The sequence below is a fragment of the Anthonomus grandis genome, chromosome 19 (genome assembly GCF_022605725.1).
Source record: "Anthonomus grandis grandis chromosome 19, icAntGran1.3, whole genome shotgun sequence".
Lineage (NCBI taxonomy): Eukaryota > Metazoa > Arthropoda > Insecta > Coleoptera > Curculionidae > Anthonomus > Anthonomus grandis.
In genome coordinates, this window is record NC_065564.1 from 10,186,675 (window position 1) to 10,206,296 (window position 19,622).

The following is a 19,622-nucleotide window of genomic DNA, read 5'->3' on the forward strand; positions in this document are numbered from 1 at the left end:
TTAGATATTCAAAATGTCCATGGTTTACTGTGAAGGCTGTTTTTTCTATGGAATCGGAGCTCATTTCAATTTGGTGAAAACCTTGAGCAAGGTAAACAGTGGTAAAATAAGATTCTTATTTTCGATAGTGGCTTTATTTAATTTTCTTTAATCTATTACCATTCGATATTTTTGTTTGCCGGAAGCGTCGGCCTTTTTTGGAACAATCCACACAGGAGCAGACTAAGGAGAAATAGACGGCCTAATTATTTTATTATTCAGAAGTTTTTAAATTTGTTTTTGTATTTCTGTTAACATGGTGGGTGGCGAAAAGATCTTGTATATATAGAGCGGTCATTTGTTCTACGAATGTAATGTTTAGTTTGGCTAGTAAAAGTTAAGTCAGAATCTTCGGATTACATTACATCTTTAAACTCTTGGCATAAGGGCACTATGATGCTAATTTCTAAATCATTTAAATGATTTAAGCGTAACTGGGTCTGAATATTAAAGGATATGTTGTTTGTAGGTGGATCAATTATTTCAAAATGATCTTGGGGAATAACTCTCATTCTTTGATCAAATTTGATGTTATGGCTAGGAAGTGGATTTGCAATTCTACAGAATCTATTTTTAACCGTTATTAGGCTATCCGGAATTACCACTTGATTGTTAATTTGAAAAAAAAACAGAATAGCATCTCCGCTTTCTAGATTTACAGGGAGAGTTAGGGCATTGCTATTTAAATTTTCAATTGGTCTAAGAAGAGGTTTATTATAAGCTAACGAAAATTGTAATGTTTTATTTCCTTGAAGTCTAAGACATCTATTTTGATAGTCTAAAATAGCATTTAGATGTTTTAGATCTTTGGTTCCTATGAGTGGGTCAAAATCTGTGTGCCAATTAAGGACACGCATTTTAAGGGGTATAAATGAATTCCAATTTCTTGTAGAAGAGGAATTTTAATATTGCAATATGCACGATACGTTTTGCTGCATGCCGTGACTTCAAAGGGTTCATAAAAAAGCAAATCAGGGTACAAGTTTGCAACATAAGGATTCAATATTGATTCAGATGCTCCGGAGTCAATCAAAACTGTTATTTGTAATTTTGGCAAAAAGTAGGGTAGTTCTACCTTATGAGCAATATTGTTTAGGTTGATGGATCTATAGAGGCTATTTCAAGAAAATTTTGATTTTCTGAATTTGGATTAATTGAAAAAATAGGAGGCGTATATTATATAATATTATATTCCTCGTGCATTATAGGAATTTCATTTGCTTACTGTCATACAATTCTTCATCGTAATACTCATCTAAATGTTGGAGTGCCAATGGGTCATGATTTATCAGCTCCTGAGAAAAAAATTCTAGGACCGGGGTTATCATTAAAACCTATTGTTGAAAATGATTTTGATAGGCTCTATTTTGTACTTGCTGGTGCATACGTGAGAGTCCAGCAGATTGTACAGACATTTGTTGTTTTTGACAATATGTTGGTTTTGACAAAAGTCTTGGATTAAAATTTCTTTGTGTGGCAAATACATTTTTGAGTTTTTCAAAAACTTATGAATTAGTTGGAAAATAAATTTTGTTTTATGGGCCTGGGATGTACATGGAAATGGTTGCTTAAAACTATTTTGTTGTTGAGAATTCTGATGTTTTTGATTAAATTGTCTGGTAAGCTGAGGAATCAAATTCATATTTACATTTTAATGTGGATTGTATGGTTTTTGGGTAATTTGATTTTTAAGATTAATTCAATTAAGGTGATTCAATTAAATTGTAATTAGTTACTTGTACAAGTGCAGCATCTAAATTAATGGGATTTTGAATAAGTAACATAGTTTTTAAGGATTCGGGGACATTTGACATTAGTACGATAACAGCAGTTTTTGCAGCTTGAGTTGTTAAAATTTATTTTAAATTGTTATCTATATTTTGGCTTTGGATTTTACAATTTATTCTTTGTACGAAGAGTTTTAATCTCTATATAAAATCTAGTAAATTTTCATTTCTATTTTTGTTAATATAATTTAACTATTCCATTTAAGTCTGGTAACCTATTGAATCACCATATTTTTCTTATAAAGCTATCTTAATTTCATACCAAGTTTTAAGATCAGGTCTACTCGTCAAAAAATTTTAAGAATTATCTATAACTTAGATCGTATAATGCTTAAAACATACTTTTTCTGAATTTCCTCTTCGTCATAATAGAGATCGTGAAATTCAGTAATAGAAAAAATAAATTATTCTAAATGTTCTGGATTGCCAGAGAAAGTTGGTAAAATATTTGCAAAAGAACGCAATATGTCCATATTGTTAACAGTAATATATCTACTTAATGGAAAATGTTCAATATTTACTTATTCTTCTTCAATTGAAGATAAATTACTATAATTTTTTCTAGTTTCTCCGCTAGAGCTAGAAGAGTCAATACTTAATTTAGAAAATAAATCGCTTAATCTTAAATTACTTTTACTTTTATAAGATTCTAATTTCTCTGAAAGTAAAGTGTTTTTAGATTCCTTTGCTTTTAAGCCTATTCTTTTTTTATTGAAAATTAAGACACTTTTAAAGAAATTTTCAGAATTAACAGACAAACGGCATAAATAAAAATGGTAATTTTTCTGATTGCTTACATGAAAAAAGTTATGAAAAACCATTCCAGTGAAATGAAAAATCTTTGAAAAGAAACCATCTTTTAAAAGATTTTTCACAAAGGTTCCTAAAACTTTTCTGTATCAGTCTAGTGGTTGCAGAAAAGGTACTTGAAATCTTAGGATTCAACGGCTTCTTCTAAATTGGAGGGTTGCCAGAATTTTACCCCAGGGACTTTCTTTCTTCTTCTTGTGCTTCTTAGGCAATTGATCTCAATGATAACGATAAAGAGACCAATGGAAAGACAGCATCGAGTTCTTGTAGTTGTATAGTGCTTAATCGAGAAACTTGTAGCACTGTCCTGTTCGCAGCGCCAATTATAAACTCAAACCATCAGAATCCCTTTTAAAAAAGTTTTGTATGATGATAATTTTTTACAAATATGTGAAAACCTCCTAAGAAAGAATAAAATAAAATACGCTGATGCTGCTTATGCTGCAAAATGGATGCTTAGATGTGCTATAATAGGGATGGGTTTATACACATAACTCGCGATCAATAAATTAATTATTATAAAGCGTAATTTAAATTAGTTGTGCCGGAACATATGATTAAATTGAAAAGGGCTTTCGTTTAGCCAAACAAAATAAAGAAATTATTTGTTTTGTGAGCGTCAAAATAAAATAAAAAAAAGAAAAAGATTTCTTTGCGGAACAAACAATATTTATGCATTACTATTCGTATTTTATAGCGTATTTTATAGATTAGCTATTTAATTAATATATTGTCTCAAATCAGCTGTAATTTCCATAATATAATTTAATTACTCAGCCTCTTTCCATATGAACCCTGAATAAGTGAAGATCAGTAAATATTTTTCTCATTCATATATGGCTTAAAACTCGATATCTAGAAAATATTAGATTTTAATTAGCTTCTTTGGATTATTGGACGGAGACAAATACTCATAAGTGTATTTCGAGTTTTAATTCGTTCCAACTGCCAAGTATTATCATTATAACCTATTGTTGGTAATATATTTGCCTAAAATGTACTATTCTGCTTTACGAGATACATTCCCTTTTTTATTTAATATAAGACTTATATTTATCTAGCCTATTTTTATTGAAATAATATCTGTAATAGGTTGCCTATGGAAAGGTCGACCTGCCCAACTTATAATTCATTACGAAAATGGATTTACCTTATTAGAAGCTGGTTCCGGTTCTAAAACCCTATGGAGATTCTCATTTGACAGACTACGAAATTCTTCAGATGATGGAAAACGATTTTTATGGCTGGATTTTGGTGCAGAAGAAGGAGAAATGGTAATGGTAATTTTTATGTAATATTTGGCCAACTTTTTTTAAATAAGTTAATATTTCAGGAACTAGATATTGAAGGTTCCCCGAAACCAATAGTATTTATACTGCATAACTTCCTATCAGCTAAGATTCATCGATTGGGTTTAACGGCGTAATTTTGATGTTGTTATAGAAAATGTTGATAATAACTTTGTCAATTCATTGTAAATTATTTTAAAACGATATTATAACTAGAGAAAAAAACATACAATTAAAAGGTAGTTTATCTTTTATATGGTAAACCAGACAAACGTCAACAATTTTGAACTAGGGTACTATAATTTTTTAACGATTTTTATTATAGCTATATTTTAGTTAGTTAGTGATCAAAATTGTAAATCAAGTGCGATATTGTATAAGTAAATTGTTTAAGCGCTAAAGGAAACTATTTGTTTCTTCTCAACGATTCGAATTATATTTAATTATTCTTTAGGACTTAACATAGATTTATGTCGAACAAGGGCTTTTTTTATAGTCGAATACAACATTTTTTTGTTTTTAGGACGTATAAAAAAAGTGCACTACTATAAGACACACTTACAGCTTGCCGATCGCAACGTATTTATATACAGAGGATTTTTAAATATTACCTAAGGATGAAAAGGAAAACTCTTTTTTATGTAATTGTTGGCGTTTGTTAAAATCTTATAATTAAATTTGCATAACTTTTAACAAAACTCGATTCTTAGTATCTGAATTTTGAAAATGATAACATAGGGTCGGTAATTTTAGGAAGAGATTGTGTTCTTACTTAATAACCCAGTTATATTTCTCTGAAAACTGGCAACACCGCATTTACCAAGTTATTATAGAATCATTTCTTTTTGTTAAACTTGTTACAGATTGCTTATTTCTTAAAGGAACTTATTTCGTAACGGGAAAAAACTACTCTCAGTTTTTTTTATGGTAAACACAAGCACAAGAGGAAAGTCCTATGTCACTCTTGGAGTGGTGCTTGCGCAAAGATATTTCTGGGCATTTATCTTGAATCGCTGTAGGTTGTATGCGTCGGGAAATATGTGAGGTGGAAGCCCGTTCCACAAAGAAGATGTTCTCCAGATGAATGAGTCCTGATACAGCGACGTCCGTGGGGTAGGCAGGTGGACTCGATGTTGATGAGCCGCAACTGCTAGACGCGTCCTTCTTGCCGGAACAGCCCTGGGTGGAATCAGGCCTGCCAGCTCAGAGGAGCACTTACCGTGATAATAACGGTAGAATAAACAGAGATCGGCCACCTTTCTCCTGTGCTCCAGACTATCCAGACTCTTTGTCAGTTCTGGTTTGTCGATAAGACGAATAGCTCTCTTCTGTATAAAATTCAGCAGGTTTAAACTATGCTTGGGTGCAGAGCTCCAGACATGCGAGCAATACTCGAGGGAAGGGCGTATTTGAGCCTTATAAAGAGTCAGCAGCTGTTCTGGTGTGGTGGGTATATATATATAGTTATAGCGTTGATTGAATATTTGAGAAGATGCACACCTTATGGACGAAAATGTACCCTCAAATCTACCAGCCAATGGGATGGCGACACCGTCGCGTCGGTCGAAGTGAACCCGAGAATTTTGCCAAACACGTGTGCCGACAGTCACTGTCTGCCTGCTTTGCATCATCGGCCCTAAAAACTCGTTTGAGCTGGTATCTATTAATGTTTTCGACAGGTCTACATCGAAAGATTATTTAATTTTTTTGTGGACATTTTGGGTCATAAACATTAATTTATTTTCTTTAATAGCGTAGTTAAAAGCTGCTTCTCTTGCATAATATACACAGTTAAGGACTTCATAATAAAAAAAAACAATAATGTAAGTTAAAATCTCAGGTTCTAAATCAAATATCGTTTGAGTGGAGTCAAACCTGTGGAAATATAGATATTTTTTTGATCTTCACCACACTGCTTAAAAATAATGGATATGCGAAAATAATTTTTTAAAAAATTACATTTACGTAAGAACATAACAAACAATTTTTCTTTTAGATACTTTACAGAACAATGCCGTTCGTTTAATTAGCTTTAAAAAAAGGAAATTAAATTTAACTTATTGTTATTACATAATTGCATCTACAAGCAATATTCAAAAACTTCCAATCTAAAAATATCGAATAATTCAAATAAAACCATAAGCTTGGCAACGTGTTCTAATGTAATGTTTCTGGATGTTTCGTAAAAATCTTAATAAGGAAAACGAAGTGTGAAAACAATTGTAAACATTTTTTGAAAAAGGATACATCAGAAATAATCGATAATAAAGAAATATTACAAATCCATAAAAATTGCTAAATCAAATAATGTATTTTTTCTAATAAGATCATTAAACCATTTTTTTAAATTTATGTCAGAACAATAACATTATTTAATCAATTCATAATTAATTTGTAATATTTGTAATACAATTTATAGAATATAATTAGATAAAATAAAAATAAATATACTAAATCTATGTCCATGGCAAATTGATAAATATTTACAGTTATTAATTAAGATTCTGATTTATAATACCCGAAAATGGGAAACTCAAAATATTGTAGATGTCAGTACAGAACTAGAAAAAGAAATAAAAGTGCCCTTGCTAAGATAAGACCCAAACCAAACTCCCAAGTTGTCTATGTTTTTAAAACTAGTGTCAGTCAATAAACTTATATCATTTAATTTATCATTAAAATCAGATTAGTCCAGGGATGGGCGGAATAATCAGCAGAATATTAATGATAAATCACCCTTTTATTGTTTTACCCTTACAACACATAGTTACTCCAATCTTTAAAAATCTTAGCCTCCAATCTTAGCCTGTCCAAAGGGGTCACCCTATACACTTTCCATTATAATACCTAGTTGGTTTTTCTTATAGGCGCCGTATTGGAATTTTAAAATTTTAAACTGCTGTTTTAATTACCTTTTTAATTTTGGTAATAGCTCTGTAAGCGAGAGAGATATAGGTATATAATATTATATAGGTGATCCTAAGTCATCATTCAAAATTCAGGATACCTCATTAAAAAGGTAATTAAAAGGGCTATTTAAAACTGCAAATGGTCAATATAGCGCCGACAATCGTATAGGCGAGAAAAAGTGGTCACAATAATGTATTCATTTAATAAATAATTTTGACATTTATTTTGAAATAACTAAACTAAAAAATTTAAACTTATTTAGTATAAAGATAAAATTTTATTCAGTATAACCGTGATGCGGGGTCTTTAAACTAATTTTTTGTTTTTTGTTGTTACTATCTTTTTATAGGTTTAAGTATAGTTGTAAAAACTGGTAATTAAGAATTTGCCTGTGTCGCTTAAATGTGGCCTAATACTTTATCGAGTTCTAATAATATCCTCACTCAAAACCCCTTACTTTACAGATCTCACTACGCTGCACAATTTTTTAGATATCGAATCATATGATAAAATGGGTGACTTTTCACAAAAGATTATTAATCAAGAAGTTATATTAAGTATTAAGTATTAAGACTTATGAATTATTTCAATTGTTCTATATATTTATGTAAAACCTACTTATCTTAATGGAGAAAGTATCATGTTTGTTGTTGGAATTATAACTTGTATTAAACTTTTTTGATTATTTTATAAAAATAACTTTGAATATATATTTTTGTTTTAATTTTTGTCTCATAAACATATTTTGGTAAGTAATTAATTATTTGTTTATAAAATTTAACTTGTAAGAAATTTCAACATCCCACCCTTCTCACTCATAACTTGACCACCTAATGACACCACTATGTTTGTTGTATTTTAAAAAAATAATAATAAAAACATAGTTGGCAGCATCATCCATGTCTTAAAAAAATAACCAACACGGCCGTGTAACCAGAGATTCCAGCGTCCTTGAAAACCTTACTCAAAGAAGCCAAGTCCACGCTGCGTAGATGAATCGTTCCTAAATTTGCCGCTTTAGAAGCATCACACGTTGCACGAAATTGAACGGCAATCCGATATTCGACCGGGTACATTTTTGAACACAGGATTGTGTATCAAATATTCAATCAACGGTTATACCTTCCAAATCTCATCTCATAGTCGCACGGCAGGTGGAGTAAAACTCTGCGCAGGGAGTATAAACTGACGGGGCGATGCGATTTTTGGTGAGAGCTTTTAGACAATCTAAGAAATTCACAAACATCAAATATCGTGCTATGCCAGTCGCCTGGTCGCTGTGCAAATCCTGTCACACGGCGTGTGCCTCCACGGCTTACACTCCAGCTATGTCAATGCACAAGCCGTGTAACGCACCTTTACATTTTCCAACCTGAGAACAGGATATTTCTTCGTATTCATTCTAATAATATACTGGAACCAGCGGGTATAAGATAGAGAAAACAAAAACTTGGTTGTTTTAAAATTTCGATGTTTTATTTACTATACACTATAAACTCACAATATTTTTTAGAAAAACTTTCTACAATTTCTTTTAACTCACAACATCTTTAAATAATGTTTGACATTGTTAGTCTACTATTAATGTCAAATCTACCAATTGACAAAACTTTAGGAAATATCACATGTACACAGTTTTTGATCAAAATTCTAAAATCAAGACTATTTGGGCTTTATTTTCAGGATTTAGTCACCAGCATAATACGAGAAATATTCAACGAATTTTTAAGTACCTCAACACCGATCAAATTATATGCATCGATCTTACTCAGTAGTAGGTGTAAAAATATAAAATAATTTACCAAATTTTGTAAAAAATAGCTGTCATAAATTCTAATGTTATAAATGATTTTTTAAGTAATATATTTAAGTATTATATTTGATATATTTTAATTAGTTACAGCATCGGCTTTAATTCTTATTATTTAAAATTGATTTGTAATGTGTTCATGCTGACTTGATAAATTTACATTTAAATGAAAATACTTATTATTTAATAGTATTTCTTTTGTTTTTCTTTATTTCAATTTTATTAAAAATTGCGTAATACAAAACATATCTGTTTTTCCGTCAAACATCAAATTAATCACTTTTTGCTACAAGTCCTAATTAACATTTTATTTTTGGCATTTCTGATAAAAATAAAAGATCTGGTAAAAAATTCAATACAACAATAATTTTCAAATTGTAAAATCCATTACGAAATCTTTTTATATAAACTAAACCTTTTATTAAACATTAATTAAATATAAACGTAATATTGTATGTAAATATTAATGTTATATTTATTGTATGAGCATAAGGCACACATTTTTAAACATCAAAACTTGCATTTGACATAATACATGAATTTCTTTGATAAAAACAGAGGTTTTTGCCTATCATATAATTTCAAGAATATTTAGTTTTCACGACATTATTAAATAATGGAAATATTATTGATTTTTTTTTTACCATTTAATATATTAAAAAAAGAACACCTTTGTATTTTGTTATTTTCTGAAACAGTTTATCAATTTCAACTTTTAAAAAGACTGGTATTGAGTGTTTTAAAAGATTTTGTACATTTAATTTTTATTGATACCAGTCGTAGATTTACCTACCATAACCTTGGTTTAAGTTTAGGATTTTTTATAAATAGGATTTATCAATAAATTGGGTTATCCTATTTTTTCATTCAAAAAAAAATGAAATTTTTTATTGAAATATCGAAACGAGCTCAGAGGTCGATAGATAAAACCTTAGCTCTTGGGTATATACAAATATTTATAAGTTAATTTTATTTAATGGTAGCTAAAACTACCATATTTTTGCCACGGGCTGAGTATCCTCTAAGTGCGCTTCACCCTGTCAAATTTTAAATATACCACACCCTTTATCATACCTTTAATTAAAAGGCTCATTGAGATCTTTATTCATATGCCTAAGAAATATTTTCTAACAAATGACATTAAATAAAATTAACTGATTTGGAAAACCGTTATCAAGATATTGATCGACACGCAGATCAGGTATGTAAATTCGTATTGCCATCAATATCCAACTGATTTTCTAGTTTTTCGATAATTTAGACCGGTTGAATGTTAGTTTCTAACATTGCCAAATTAATATTGCCATTGAGGTTGTTATTAATAAACAATTAAGCCCGACAACAATAGTACCCAATATTTCTGCTAAAGCTCTTATTTTTTTCCGAATATTGTATATGGTCTTCCCAGAAAGAATAAAGATTTCGTCACTCCAGTATCTGCAGTTATGTCTGTTAATGGAATCGTGAAAAAAAGTGCATGAGTAAAAGAAATATTCAACAATTGGATTGCGTAACATTTCTCTTATTCTCTCGCAAAATTTAAAACCATTCTCCGGGTTGTCCTTTCGCAACTCTTGAAAAGAATTTGCATTTTGCATGGATGAAAATTATTTTAGTACATACTTATCGAATATTATCTCTGATCCTTGCCATAGATATTAGCTAGCTATCCTAAGTTTATATAAAAATGTTCATTGTATACACAATAATAATTAAGCAAGAAGTATTTAATTATTATTGTGTTAATGAATATAACTGTCTGGTACCACAAGATTTTCTTCACCACTAACATATTTACATTACAGCTCTTCTCGTAAATGGGTAAGATGAGTTGATTTTTTTGTTTTTTTCAGGGCGTCTTTCGGGTTTTGGTACTAGGTCTAATCTTAAAACCGAAATTGGAGCATCTATAGTTTCATGACCTCCGTGTTATCTTTTTGTTAACATATTGTGACGTCACCAAGGGATTCTCAAGAACAACATTTTGAGTCCTCGTTTAATTAAACGTTCAAGTTGTCTAATTTTAGTGTTAAGTGATGTGAGTTTCAACCAAAAGTTAATTTTTTAATACTGAAATATTAAATCGCTCGCTATAAGTTGATCGGAATTTTGATTGCAGCCGTTGCAAAGGATTTTCAATTATTTGATTTTAAGAAGCTGGTGAAAATCAAAATAATAGTTTATCTACAGATTTTATTCTTTGTATGGTTGAATATTAGAGAAACACCGACATTTATTTTTCACAATTTAACTGTACACAATTCGCAGTATCGAATGTGAAAAAAAACTATATTGTTTTATTTATATTAAACTTGAAAACTCAGCAGATTTTTCTAAGAGTAACATAAAAATAATACTTGTAAGCCGATTGGTCGAATTTTCCCTAAACATCGAATACTTTCTGAACGGTTACTAGAGGTGTATTTTCAAACTTTAAATTTAATTCCATTATAATCAATATTTATGAGAATAATAATAAAAAAATGAATTTATGACAATAATAATGAGAACTAATTGTATTAAAAAAATCATCAATGAAACTATTTCTCTTGGTTGAGGTTATAACTTGCTACCCTACCTGTTGTTAACTTCTGCTTGGAAAGTTGACAATAATTGTGCGTTATTTGGGTTGTATTCCTAGGGACCCGGCGACAAATATTTTCATGCGCCATCATCGTGCCTCGTTGTGAACACATGAAAAACGTGCCACCGTATCAATGTGACATAAATAATTTCGATGTGTTAAAAACGCTTATATTTAAAACTACAGAGTATCACACTTAAGATCGATGCAAGCCATTTAAGTATCTTGGGTAAGAAGGATCCAATATAATTTAACAAAATAATATATCAAATAATATTATGTATTTGATACATAATATTATTTGATAAAAGTAATACAACAAACCCCAATAAAAAGTACATCTATAAGATATCGCATTTTTTACCCTGGGCAAAATATGCGCCTTAAAGCCATACAGCCTCCTACCAAAAATGAAAAAGATTGCTTAACAAGCAAGATATTGGCTTGTATCAATCTTAAGTCGGACACCCTGTATATGAAGGTTTATAATTTATATCACCAATCCAAATATTACTATATTACGTGGTGATCACAAATTTAAGTTTTTGAACCAATATTCATGACAGTGTTCTGATTCTAAAAAATTAGATCAATGATTGCTAGTATGATGATCTAAAATTGTTTAATTCTATTGAGCTGTTTTGGGACAAACACATTGGTAGTATTATGCAAAGATAGATCTAACTTATTATTCATATTACTCATATCAATATTAAAATCCCAAAAGCAAAACAGAGTGTCATTTTCCACAAATAAATCTATTAATATATTATCAAAATATAAAAAAAACACCAATGTCGATATATCAGCAACTACATATGTTTGCAGATATATTTTTTAAAACTAAAATTTCGAATATGAAATAATATATTGCCCAAATTTTAATCAATAAAAAGAACCTACCCAATGTTGTAATTATTATTGGAATATATTTGGTCCGCAATAATAGACAAAACAGTAATTAAAGAAAGTTAAATGATTCTAAAATATATTTAAAATATTACATATGTTAATTTTGAACGAAATTTATTTATGTAAAAGTCAACTTACCACATTATCATTCATCGTTGTTTTTAAGGTGTATTGTGATAGGCAGCAAATTATACTCCGGACTCCCTACTGAATACTTTCCTGTTCCATTTTAAACTAAAATTATGTTATTTAGAGTCACTATTGTAGAAACTAAAACTGCGCCATCTGGGATATATTGACCATACATATTTTTTATTTTTCTTATTAATTTGGGAGTATAATACACCCTGTATCTCTAATACATTTATTATCTATGTATCAATTTCAAAAAAAAAGATTTAATCAATATTAATATAATGAAATACCTAGAAAAGATTCATAATAGGATTATTCAAATAATAGAGGCTCAGTTAGATGACTTAACAACTGTATGTGCAGTGCTGCTATTTAAGGAAAATAATTAAAAAAGCAAAACAAAACTAAATTTAAAATATATTATTAAATACCCTTTTTTTTTAAATTGTTTTCTTTAGATTACCTAAGAAATACTATAAATTTATTTCTAAATAATTATTTTATGTGTCATCTAAATCAGTTAAAAATATAATTATGATCGACAATAAATGATCTGCACTTTTTCTTAAATGTATTATTTTTTCTAAATTTTTATTTTCCAAGAAAAAGAAATATTGATAGAAAAATGGATTTTTGAGGCCAGATTAATAAATCTTAAATTTGCTTTCGTAATACCTCTAGATAATGCTATAAAATTATTGATTTTGTGTCTTGTCTGAGTTATAATTTACATAATTTTTCAATTCTTTTACATACTAACTTCTAATACGTCTATACAGACCACATTAGCAGAATATATTGAAGCCGTATCATCTGCATAAGATGATGTTATTGAGGCACTTGCAAATTTTAATTTAGTTTTAATTTACATTAATCTTGACCTCCTTTTAATTTTTTTTTAAATTAATGCTTGTTCATTATTGGTTTTATCATCTGATTTATAAATTAGGGTAATTACAGATACTTTAAATTGATCGGGAGTACCGTATTAAAAAATTGAATTATGTGTATTAAAGGATCGATGTTTATTAGTTTTATGCTTACTTTATTAATTCCAGGGCTGCTGTTCTTTAAAAAATTTATTTTTCCTATAATTTCGTTTTTATCTACTTGCCATGGATATAAGTATTTTATTTAGTTATTAGGCTTAGGTATTTTATTATATAATTTTATTTATTGCTACATCCACCATTAAAAAACTCCATGCAATATTTTAACAGGTCTCTAAATCGCCATGGCTGTTGGAAATCCAGCAATGTAACAACATGAAAATATTATAGAATATTCTTAAGTCAATTCAGGCTTTTTTTTGTTTAATAAGCAGCTAATCAAGTAAAAAAATCATAGGTTAATAAAAAATCCACTTTTTTACGGTATCGTTTTTTTATTATAGACCTGTACTAGGCATATCTTTCTTGTGCACATGCATACTACTCATTAAAATCTTTAATTATGATGTGACAAAAAGGTTGGTACCAATTGACAGTTGAGGTGGGTGGGGCTTAGGGCGTGACTCACCCCGTATTGTAAAAACAAAACTATGTTTGTTATAGTTTCCCTGACATTTATAAAAGTTATTTCAAACTGCCTTGCGTTGGGAATAACTTTCAAAAACTAGATATTGCTTTGAAAGTTTTCATATTGACACGTTGCTTAAAAACCAAACTTAAGAATTAAAGGCTAGTTGAACATGGTTTATTATTTGTTTATTTTTCCAATTATATATTTATATTTCCAATTATATAACGACGTGTAGGAAGATGTGTTATGTTTTGGAGTCACTTTTTTATTATGCAAAATCATACATAAAAATATATAAAATTGGTATTGGTTATTAAAAGACAAAATGTAAATTTTAAGCTGACAATAAAAAGTCATGATAATGAAAAATTATTTATTTTAAGTATTATTATATAAGCATGAAATTGAATACCTTTACAATAATTACCGGCACTATTATTTTCAAAATTCGAATCGATTTTTGACGATACGATACTTACTTCTAATAAAACAGCATCTTTAAAATGTAATTTTAAACTTATTTTAGCTCACAATGAACATCGCACAAACATTTATATCCCGCAAATGAAACCTAGGTTGTAAGTGTAAGCATAATATCTTTATTTCACAATTGACAATAAATTTTTCCATGGACAATTAATACATACCTTAATACTTTTTAAAGATGCATAGTAATTAACTGACTACTTATATAAATTAAGTTTTTCTCAGGTATACACTACATTGTAGTAATCAGTATTGTAGAATATAAGTGTAGTTTTTGTATGCTACACAGGGCAACATGCTTTGCTGCTATTTAAGTCCTGTGTAACTTCTTGTATATCTAATTTAGTTAATAATTAAAGCAAAACGTAGACAATATGTAAATTCATATTTATTTGTAAGAAATAGGTATTAAAGACTTTTTAAATATCTCTCATAACTTGTCAAAATCAAAAAAGATCTTTTCAACAGTGTCATTTACTAATATGTCCTATATATATTTAAGTTACAGATAAAGCCATATGTATTAACTAATATTGTTTTATTTTTAAGACATTAGATTTTAAAAAATGGTTTGTATGTTAAAATACACTGATAAATACAAGTTAAAAATCTTTCTGGGCCTTTATACATATTAAAGAAGATTTGTAAGAAATTTCGCTAACCTTGCAAAACTTGTACATCAGTTCACGGAGAACAAAATCATATTTAGTTGGTCAGCAGTGTTAAAAAGGCTTTCAAGGGCTAAAAACAGCACTGTACAAACTTTCAATTTTAACATATCCAATTCCTGGACAACGTTCAATTTGAATATAAATGCATGCAATTTTGAAATTGCTTTTGGAAAGGATGGCTCCTCTTTCACAAAAATATGAAGTTGGCAAGTGATAACTTATTTTAATAAAACTCTATGAAACTCTGAAATACGCTATTATGTGACCAGACAAGAGCTATTCGCAGCAGTAAAAATAATCAGCATAAATATTTGTATGGTCAATGATTCATTTTAGGACTGTCGATTCTCTAAAGCGGCTATTTTAGTTCAAAAAGTTGAAGGACAAATAGCAAGGTGGCAAGGAAGCAAGACGGCTACAAGAGTATCACTTACAATTAAAATTTGTATTGAAATTTTAATTGTCTATATTTGCCATCTCAACAGCCAGACGTATTTGTTTGTCATCGTATTGGCCTTAACAGTCCTGAAGAGTGGGACTCAGCTTGCATAATCCACGATCAGTGTTATGACCCAGTATTTGGCATTGGTTATAAACTTGAGAAATTTGAAAGCCAAAATGGAAAAAAATTTCTGACAAATCTCGCTTTTATAAGCTTAATGCTTGACGGAATTCGTTATTTACATACACCAGATCGATTGTTATGAAGAGTCTGGAAGTAGTGACTGAAGTGTAGATAGAAAAGAAAGTCATATTTGATAGACTTTCTCAAACATGAAATTTAGAAGTTCTTGAATTGCCTTTCCACTCCCGTATGTAGTCCTCTTCCCGCTGTTTCCATTTCTTTGGGAAAATACGTCAGTTTTGTTTTGGTTAAGGGTCCATTTTTAACTAACCTTATTAAAGGCTTAATTAAATTGTGTTACATATTTTTTTAAATTAGACAACATCGTTTTTCCTACATAATTCTGTTAATAATAATATTCATTTAATTAATTTTATATGATATATTATTTAAGGCTAAGTCTTTTTAAAAATTTCATCCGGTATTTCGTTTCATGATTTCATGTTTATAAAAATAAATGATTTTCAAAAGTTTAAAGAAAATTCCATGTTGTGGTATAGAGAACTTGTGGTTGAGATGTTGTGTGTCCAGCACACACATAACACTCGGTTAAAACAGAATAATTCATATTTCAACCCATATAAGCAATATTTTAAATTAATAGACACATCTCATCAGAAAAATACTAAGGCGGCGTTCTCCTACAAATTCGCCGGTCGCTGGTAGCCGCAACTGAGTAGTTACTACCAATTCATTAAGAGAGCACTAATGTAATTTAAATAAGACTGTTCTAGCTGCGACTAAGTAGCTGCTACTAACGACTATTCGCCAGTCGGTAGTCGTCAGTCGTTTGTCTCGCCAGAGAGTAAATTTTAAACTAAATTTTTTATGTGGTTTTGGAGGACTTTACATTATTAATAATAAATAAATTTACTGCAGAAAATGATGAACAGCTTGCTCATCTCGTGAGTAAGCACCCAGAATTATATGATTCTAAAAATGCGTCATATAAATTAAATTAAAAAAAGATGTTACATGGAAGGCAGTCGCAGCAATTATGAATAAAGATGGAAAGTTTGTCAAAGTTTATTAATAAACATGTACATAATTATAAAAAGCAAATATAACAGTTTAAGTTTGATTATTCTGCCACATCAGAGCTCCCTCGTTTGAAAAGTAGTTTGAAAAGCGAGTTCGTACATCAAAACCTTCCGTGCAAGCATATCGACCCGTGTCTCTTAACGGAATTATATTCTCTCTAGGAATAGTAAACGTCATATCAAATTCATGTTTTTTGCTCGGCTGCAGATATTCTCTGCGTAACATGTTGTGTAAACAGCAAGAAATAAAAACAATTAGGTCCATAGTAGAGGGTTTTACGTTAATAGGAGTGAAAAATATTTAAAAAACATGGCATAGCATACCGAGAGCATTTTCAGTCACTCTTCTAGCATGACTGTCTGTAATTAAAAACTGCTTTACTGTTGTCTTCTAATGCTTGTTTTTTCGGGTACGGTTTCATAATATGTGTATGAAATTGAAAAGCTTCGTCTCCAAGAATAACATAAGGGAGATTAGTATTTTTTGAATATGAAAGTAATCTTGGCGGAGGAAATTGAAATTTGTCTCCGTAAATATCTTTGCCAATTTGAGATTTCCTAAAAATTCCCGCATCACCCTCTTTTCCATAAGATCCAATGTAAACCAAAAAAATAGTTCTTATAATTAAAAAAAAGTGAACCACTTTGATCTGGACACAATATACGCACATGTTTCCCGTCAATGGCCCCGAAAACATTAGGAAAGTGCCATGCGTTCCAAAATTCTTCTGCCTTTTCTTTAAAGTTCAGATCCGATGGAGGTGGAAGAAACTTTGGCTTTAGCTTTTCGTGCATGCTCAAAACTAATGGTACAAAGACACATATGTAATTGTGACTTATTCGAAAAGCAAAAGATGATCTATATGACTCCCCAGTTGTCATGAACCTATAACAAAAATTAATGTTACGCATCTATTTATACAGTGACTTCATAAAGGCCCTAATACATTCATTATTTTGCTCACCCTGTATTTTATAAAAAAACGTTTGGACACGTCCATTTTGTTCATAAAATCAAGTGTGAGCAAAATGAGCAAAATTACTTTATGTTGGACTTTATAAAGTCGCTGTTTGTAGGTACAGCTTTGCGAATTATGATATTAACAAATATGCATTTCAGCCGGATCTTGCAAAAAAAGATGGAAAAATATTCGGGATAATTTCTATAAACATAAAAGGATGTCACAAAAATAACTGGCAGTGCTGGTTCTGGAAAGCGTAAATGAAATCCAATTTTGGATCAATTAAGTTTTTTGGTGACGGTGGAACATGAAAGACAATAATAATTATGTTTTAAGAATAATAAAAAATGACTGCTATAATTATTTCTGTTTTTAGATTACTTTCAAATAATGAGAATGCCGAAAATATTAACAGTCAAGAGGAAATTATTGATGAATTTGATGAAACTGCGAACTCTCATGATACAAATACTTCTCAAAATCTACTACCATATTCACCTTCGGTTAATAGTGGTTCAGAGCTCTTACTAAAAAAAAAGAAAGAAAGATTGTAGTTCTGACATCTTAAAGGCTATTAGTCAATGTGTGCAGCACAAAGTGCTGCACAAAGGGAGAATTTAATAAAACAACTACTACCTACACCTCCCGAAGATAAAATTGATGCTCTCTTCAAAAGTTTCGTGATGACAGTGAAATCTTTTCCACCACTGCTAAGACTAGAAGCAAAAATCAAATTTTTCAGATAATTTCAGCTGCAAAACTTCAATTGGTACGACCCGAACGAACTTCGCAAATCCTACTCGTATGAAAGCATCAGCACTCCAATGCCTTCCCCTAATGTTTGGCAACAAGATGCACCTTCGCAGCCTTCGACATCGGACACATCATAATATTTTGGAAACTTTAGACCTTAATTGTGCCAAATTATTTAGTTCACTTAAAGTTTTCTTAAAAATTATATACAAAAATAAAATCGATTACTTATTCTCATTTTCTTTACATTTAATTTATGCCTAGTACCTTTAAACGAATCACTACATTCATGCATATTTTAAGTATATATACCTCAATGTTACTGCCAGTTTTTCTGATCGAGTTATTGGGTCTCTTACCCTATTACAAGGTTTTAGTTTAATATCGTCTTGAATAAGATTTAAGATATAATTAAATTGAAATCGAGAAATTCTAATTTTTTTCTAATTCTATTTTTAATTAAAATAGACTGAAAACCTTCTGTCTGCATATTTTTAAACATAGGCAATTCTTTCTTTCTACAGCCCTCATTTTTTAGTGACAAAAGTAAAAGTTGATTTTCCTCTTCAGCCTGGTAATGTAATAACATTAAAATAATTGTCTTTTTACTAATATTCATTTGACTATTTTGGCACTACATTCACTAGAAATTAAGGAATACTGAATATGTAGGAGAACAGTTTCGGACCTGGCGACCAAGTAGCCGCTACCAAAGTTTACTGAATAAAATACAAGTTGCTTCACTCGGCGAAAAACCTTTTATCTTTCGATCTCAAAGGCAGGCCGCCGAGCTCCTCGCCGACGGGGAACTAGCAAAAAATGTAAAGGGGAATTCTGGTAAAAGATACCTATTATTTTACGAGTTTCGTCTAATTTGAACTGTAGGGGAAGACGGAGCACGATTTTATAATAACTTTATTATCTGGAATAAAATTATTATTTAATGTACCTACTTGGGAAAAATATGTAAATTGATAATACTATAAATTATTCGTTTTTATAACCACCAAACTAAATAAATTTTACATTATCAAAGTTTACGTAATTCAAGAACTAAATGGTTAATTTTTTTTTGTTAATAATTAGGTACTTAGGTATATTATTAAAGGTTGTTTTGGTACGACTGGTTTCATTAGGATTTATTTTTAAATCAAAGTCAAAAGTTTGTGTGAAAAAATGCATATATTACTGTTACTAAACTTAACAACTAAAGATAGACATAACTACTAAGTAATGACATGTTTGAATTTTAAATGATTGATTACTACACTTTTTGACGTTTTTGTTA

At 29.8% G+C, this 19,622-nt stretch overlaps 1 protein-coding gene across 4 annotated transcripts in view; it reads left to right on the top strand.

The window, feature by feature from the left end:
* LOC126747538 (beta-1-syntrophin) overlaps positions 1-5,820 on the top strand; it is a 95,626-nt gene extending 89,806 nt beyond the window's left edge. The window contains exons 6-7 of one of the 4 annotated variants that reach the window (XM_050456260.1): positions 3,729-3,916; positions 3,970-5,820. In XM_050456260.1, the coding sequence (XP_050312217.1) occupies positions 3,729-3,916; positions 3,970-4,062 (281 nt within the window). In that variant the 3' untranslated portion in view covers positions 4,063-5,820. The remainder of the gene's footprint in view (positions 1-3,728; positions 3,917-3,969) is intronic. The other 3 variants (XM_050456259.1, XM_050456257.1, XM_050456258.1) reach the window with 3 other exon arrangements.
* Positions 5,821-19,622: the final 13,802 nt, after the last annotated feature.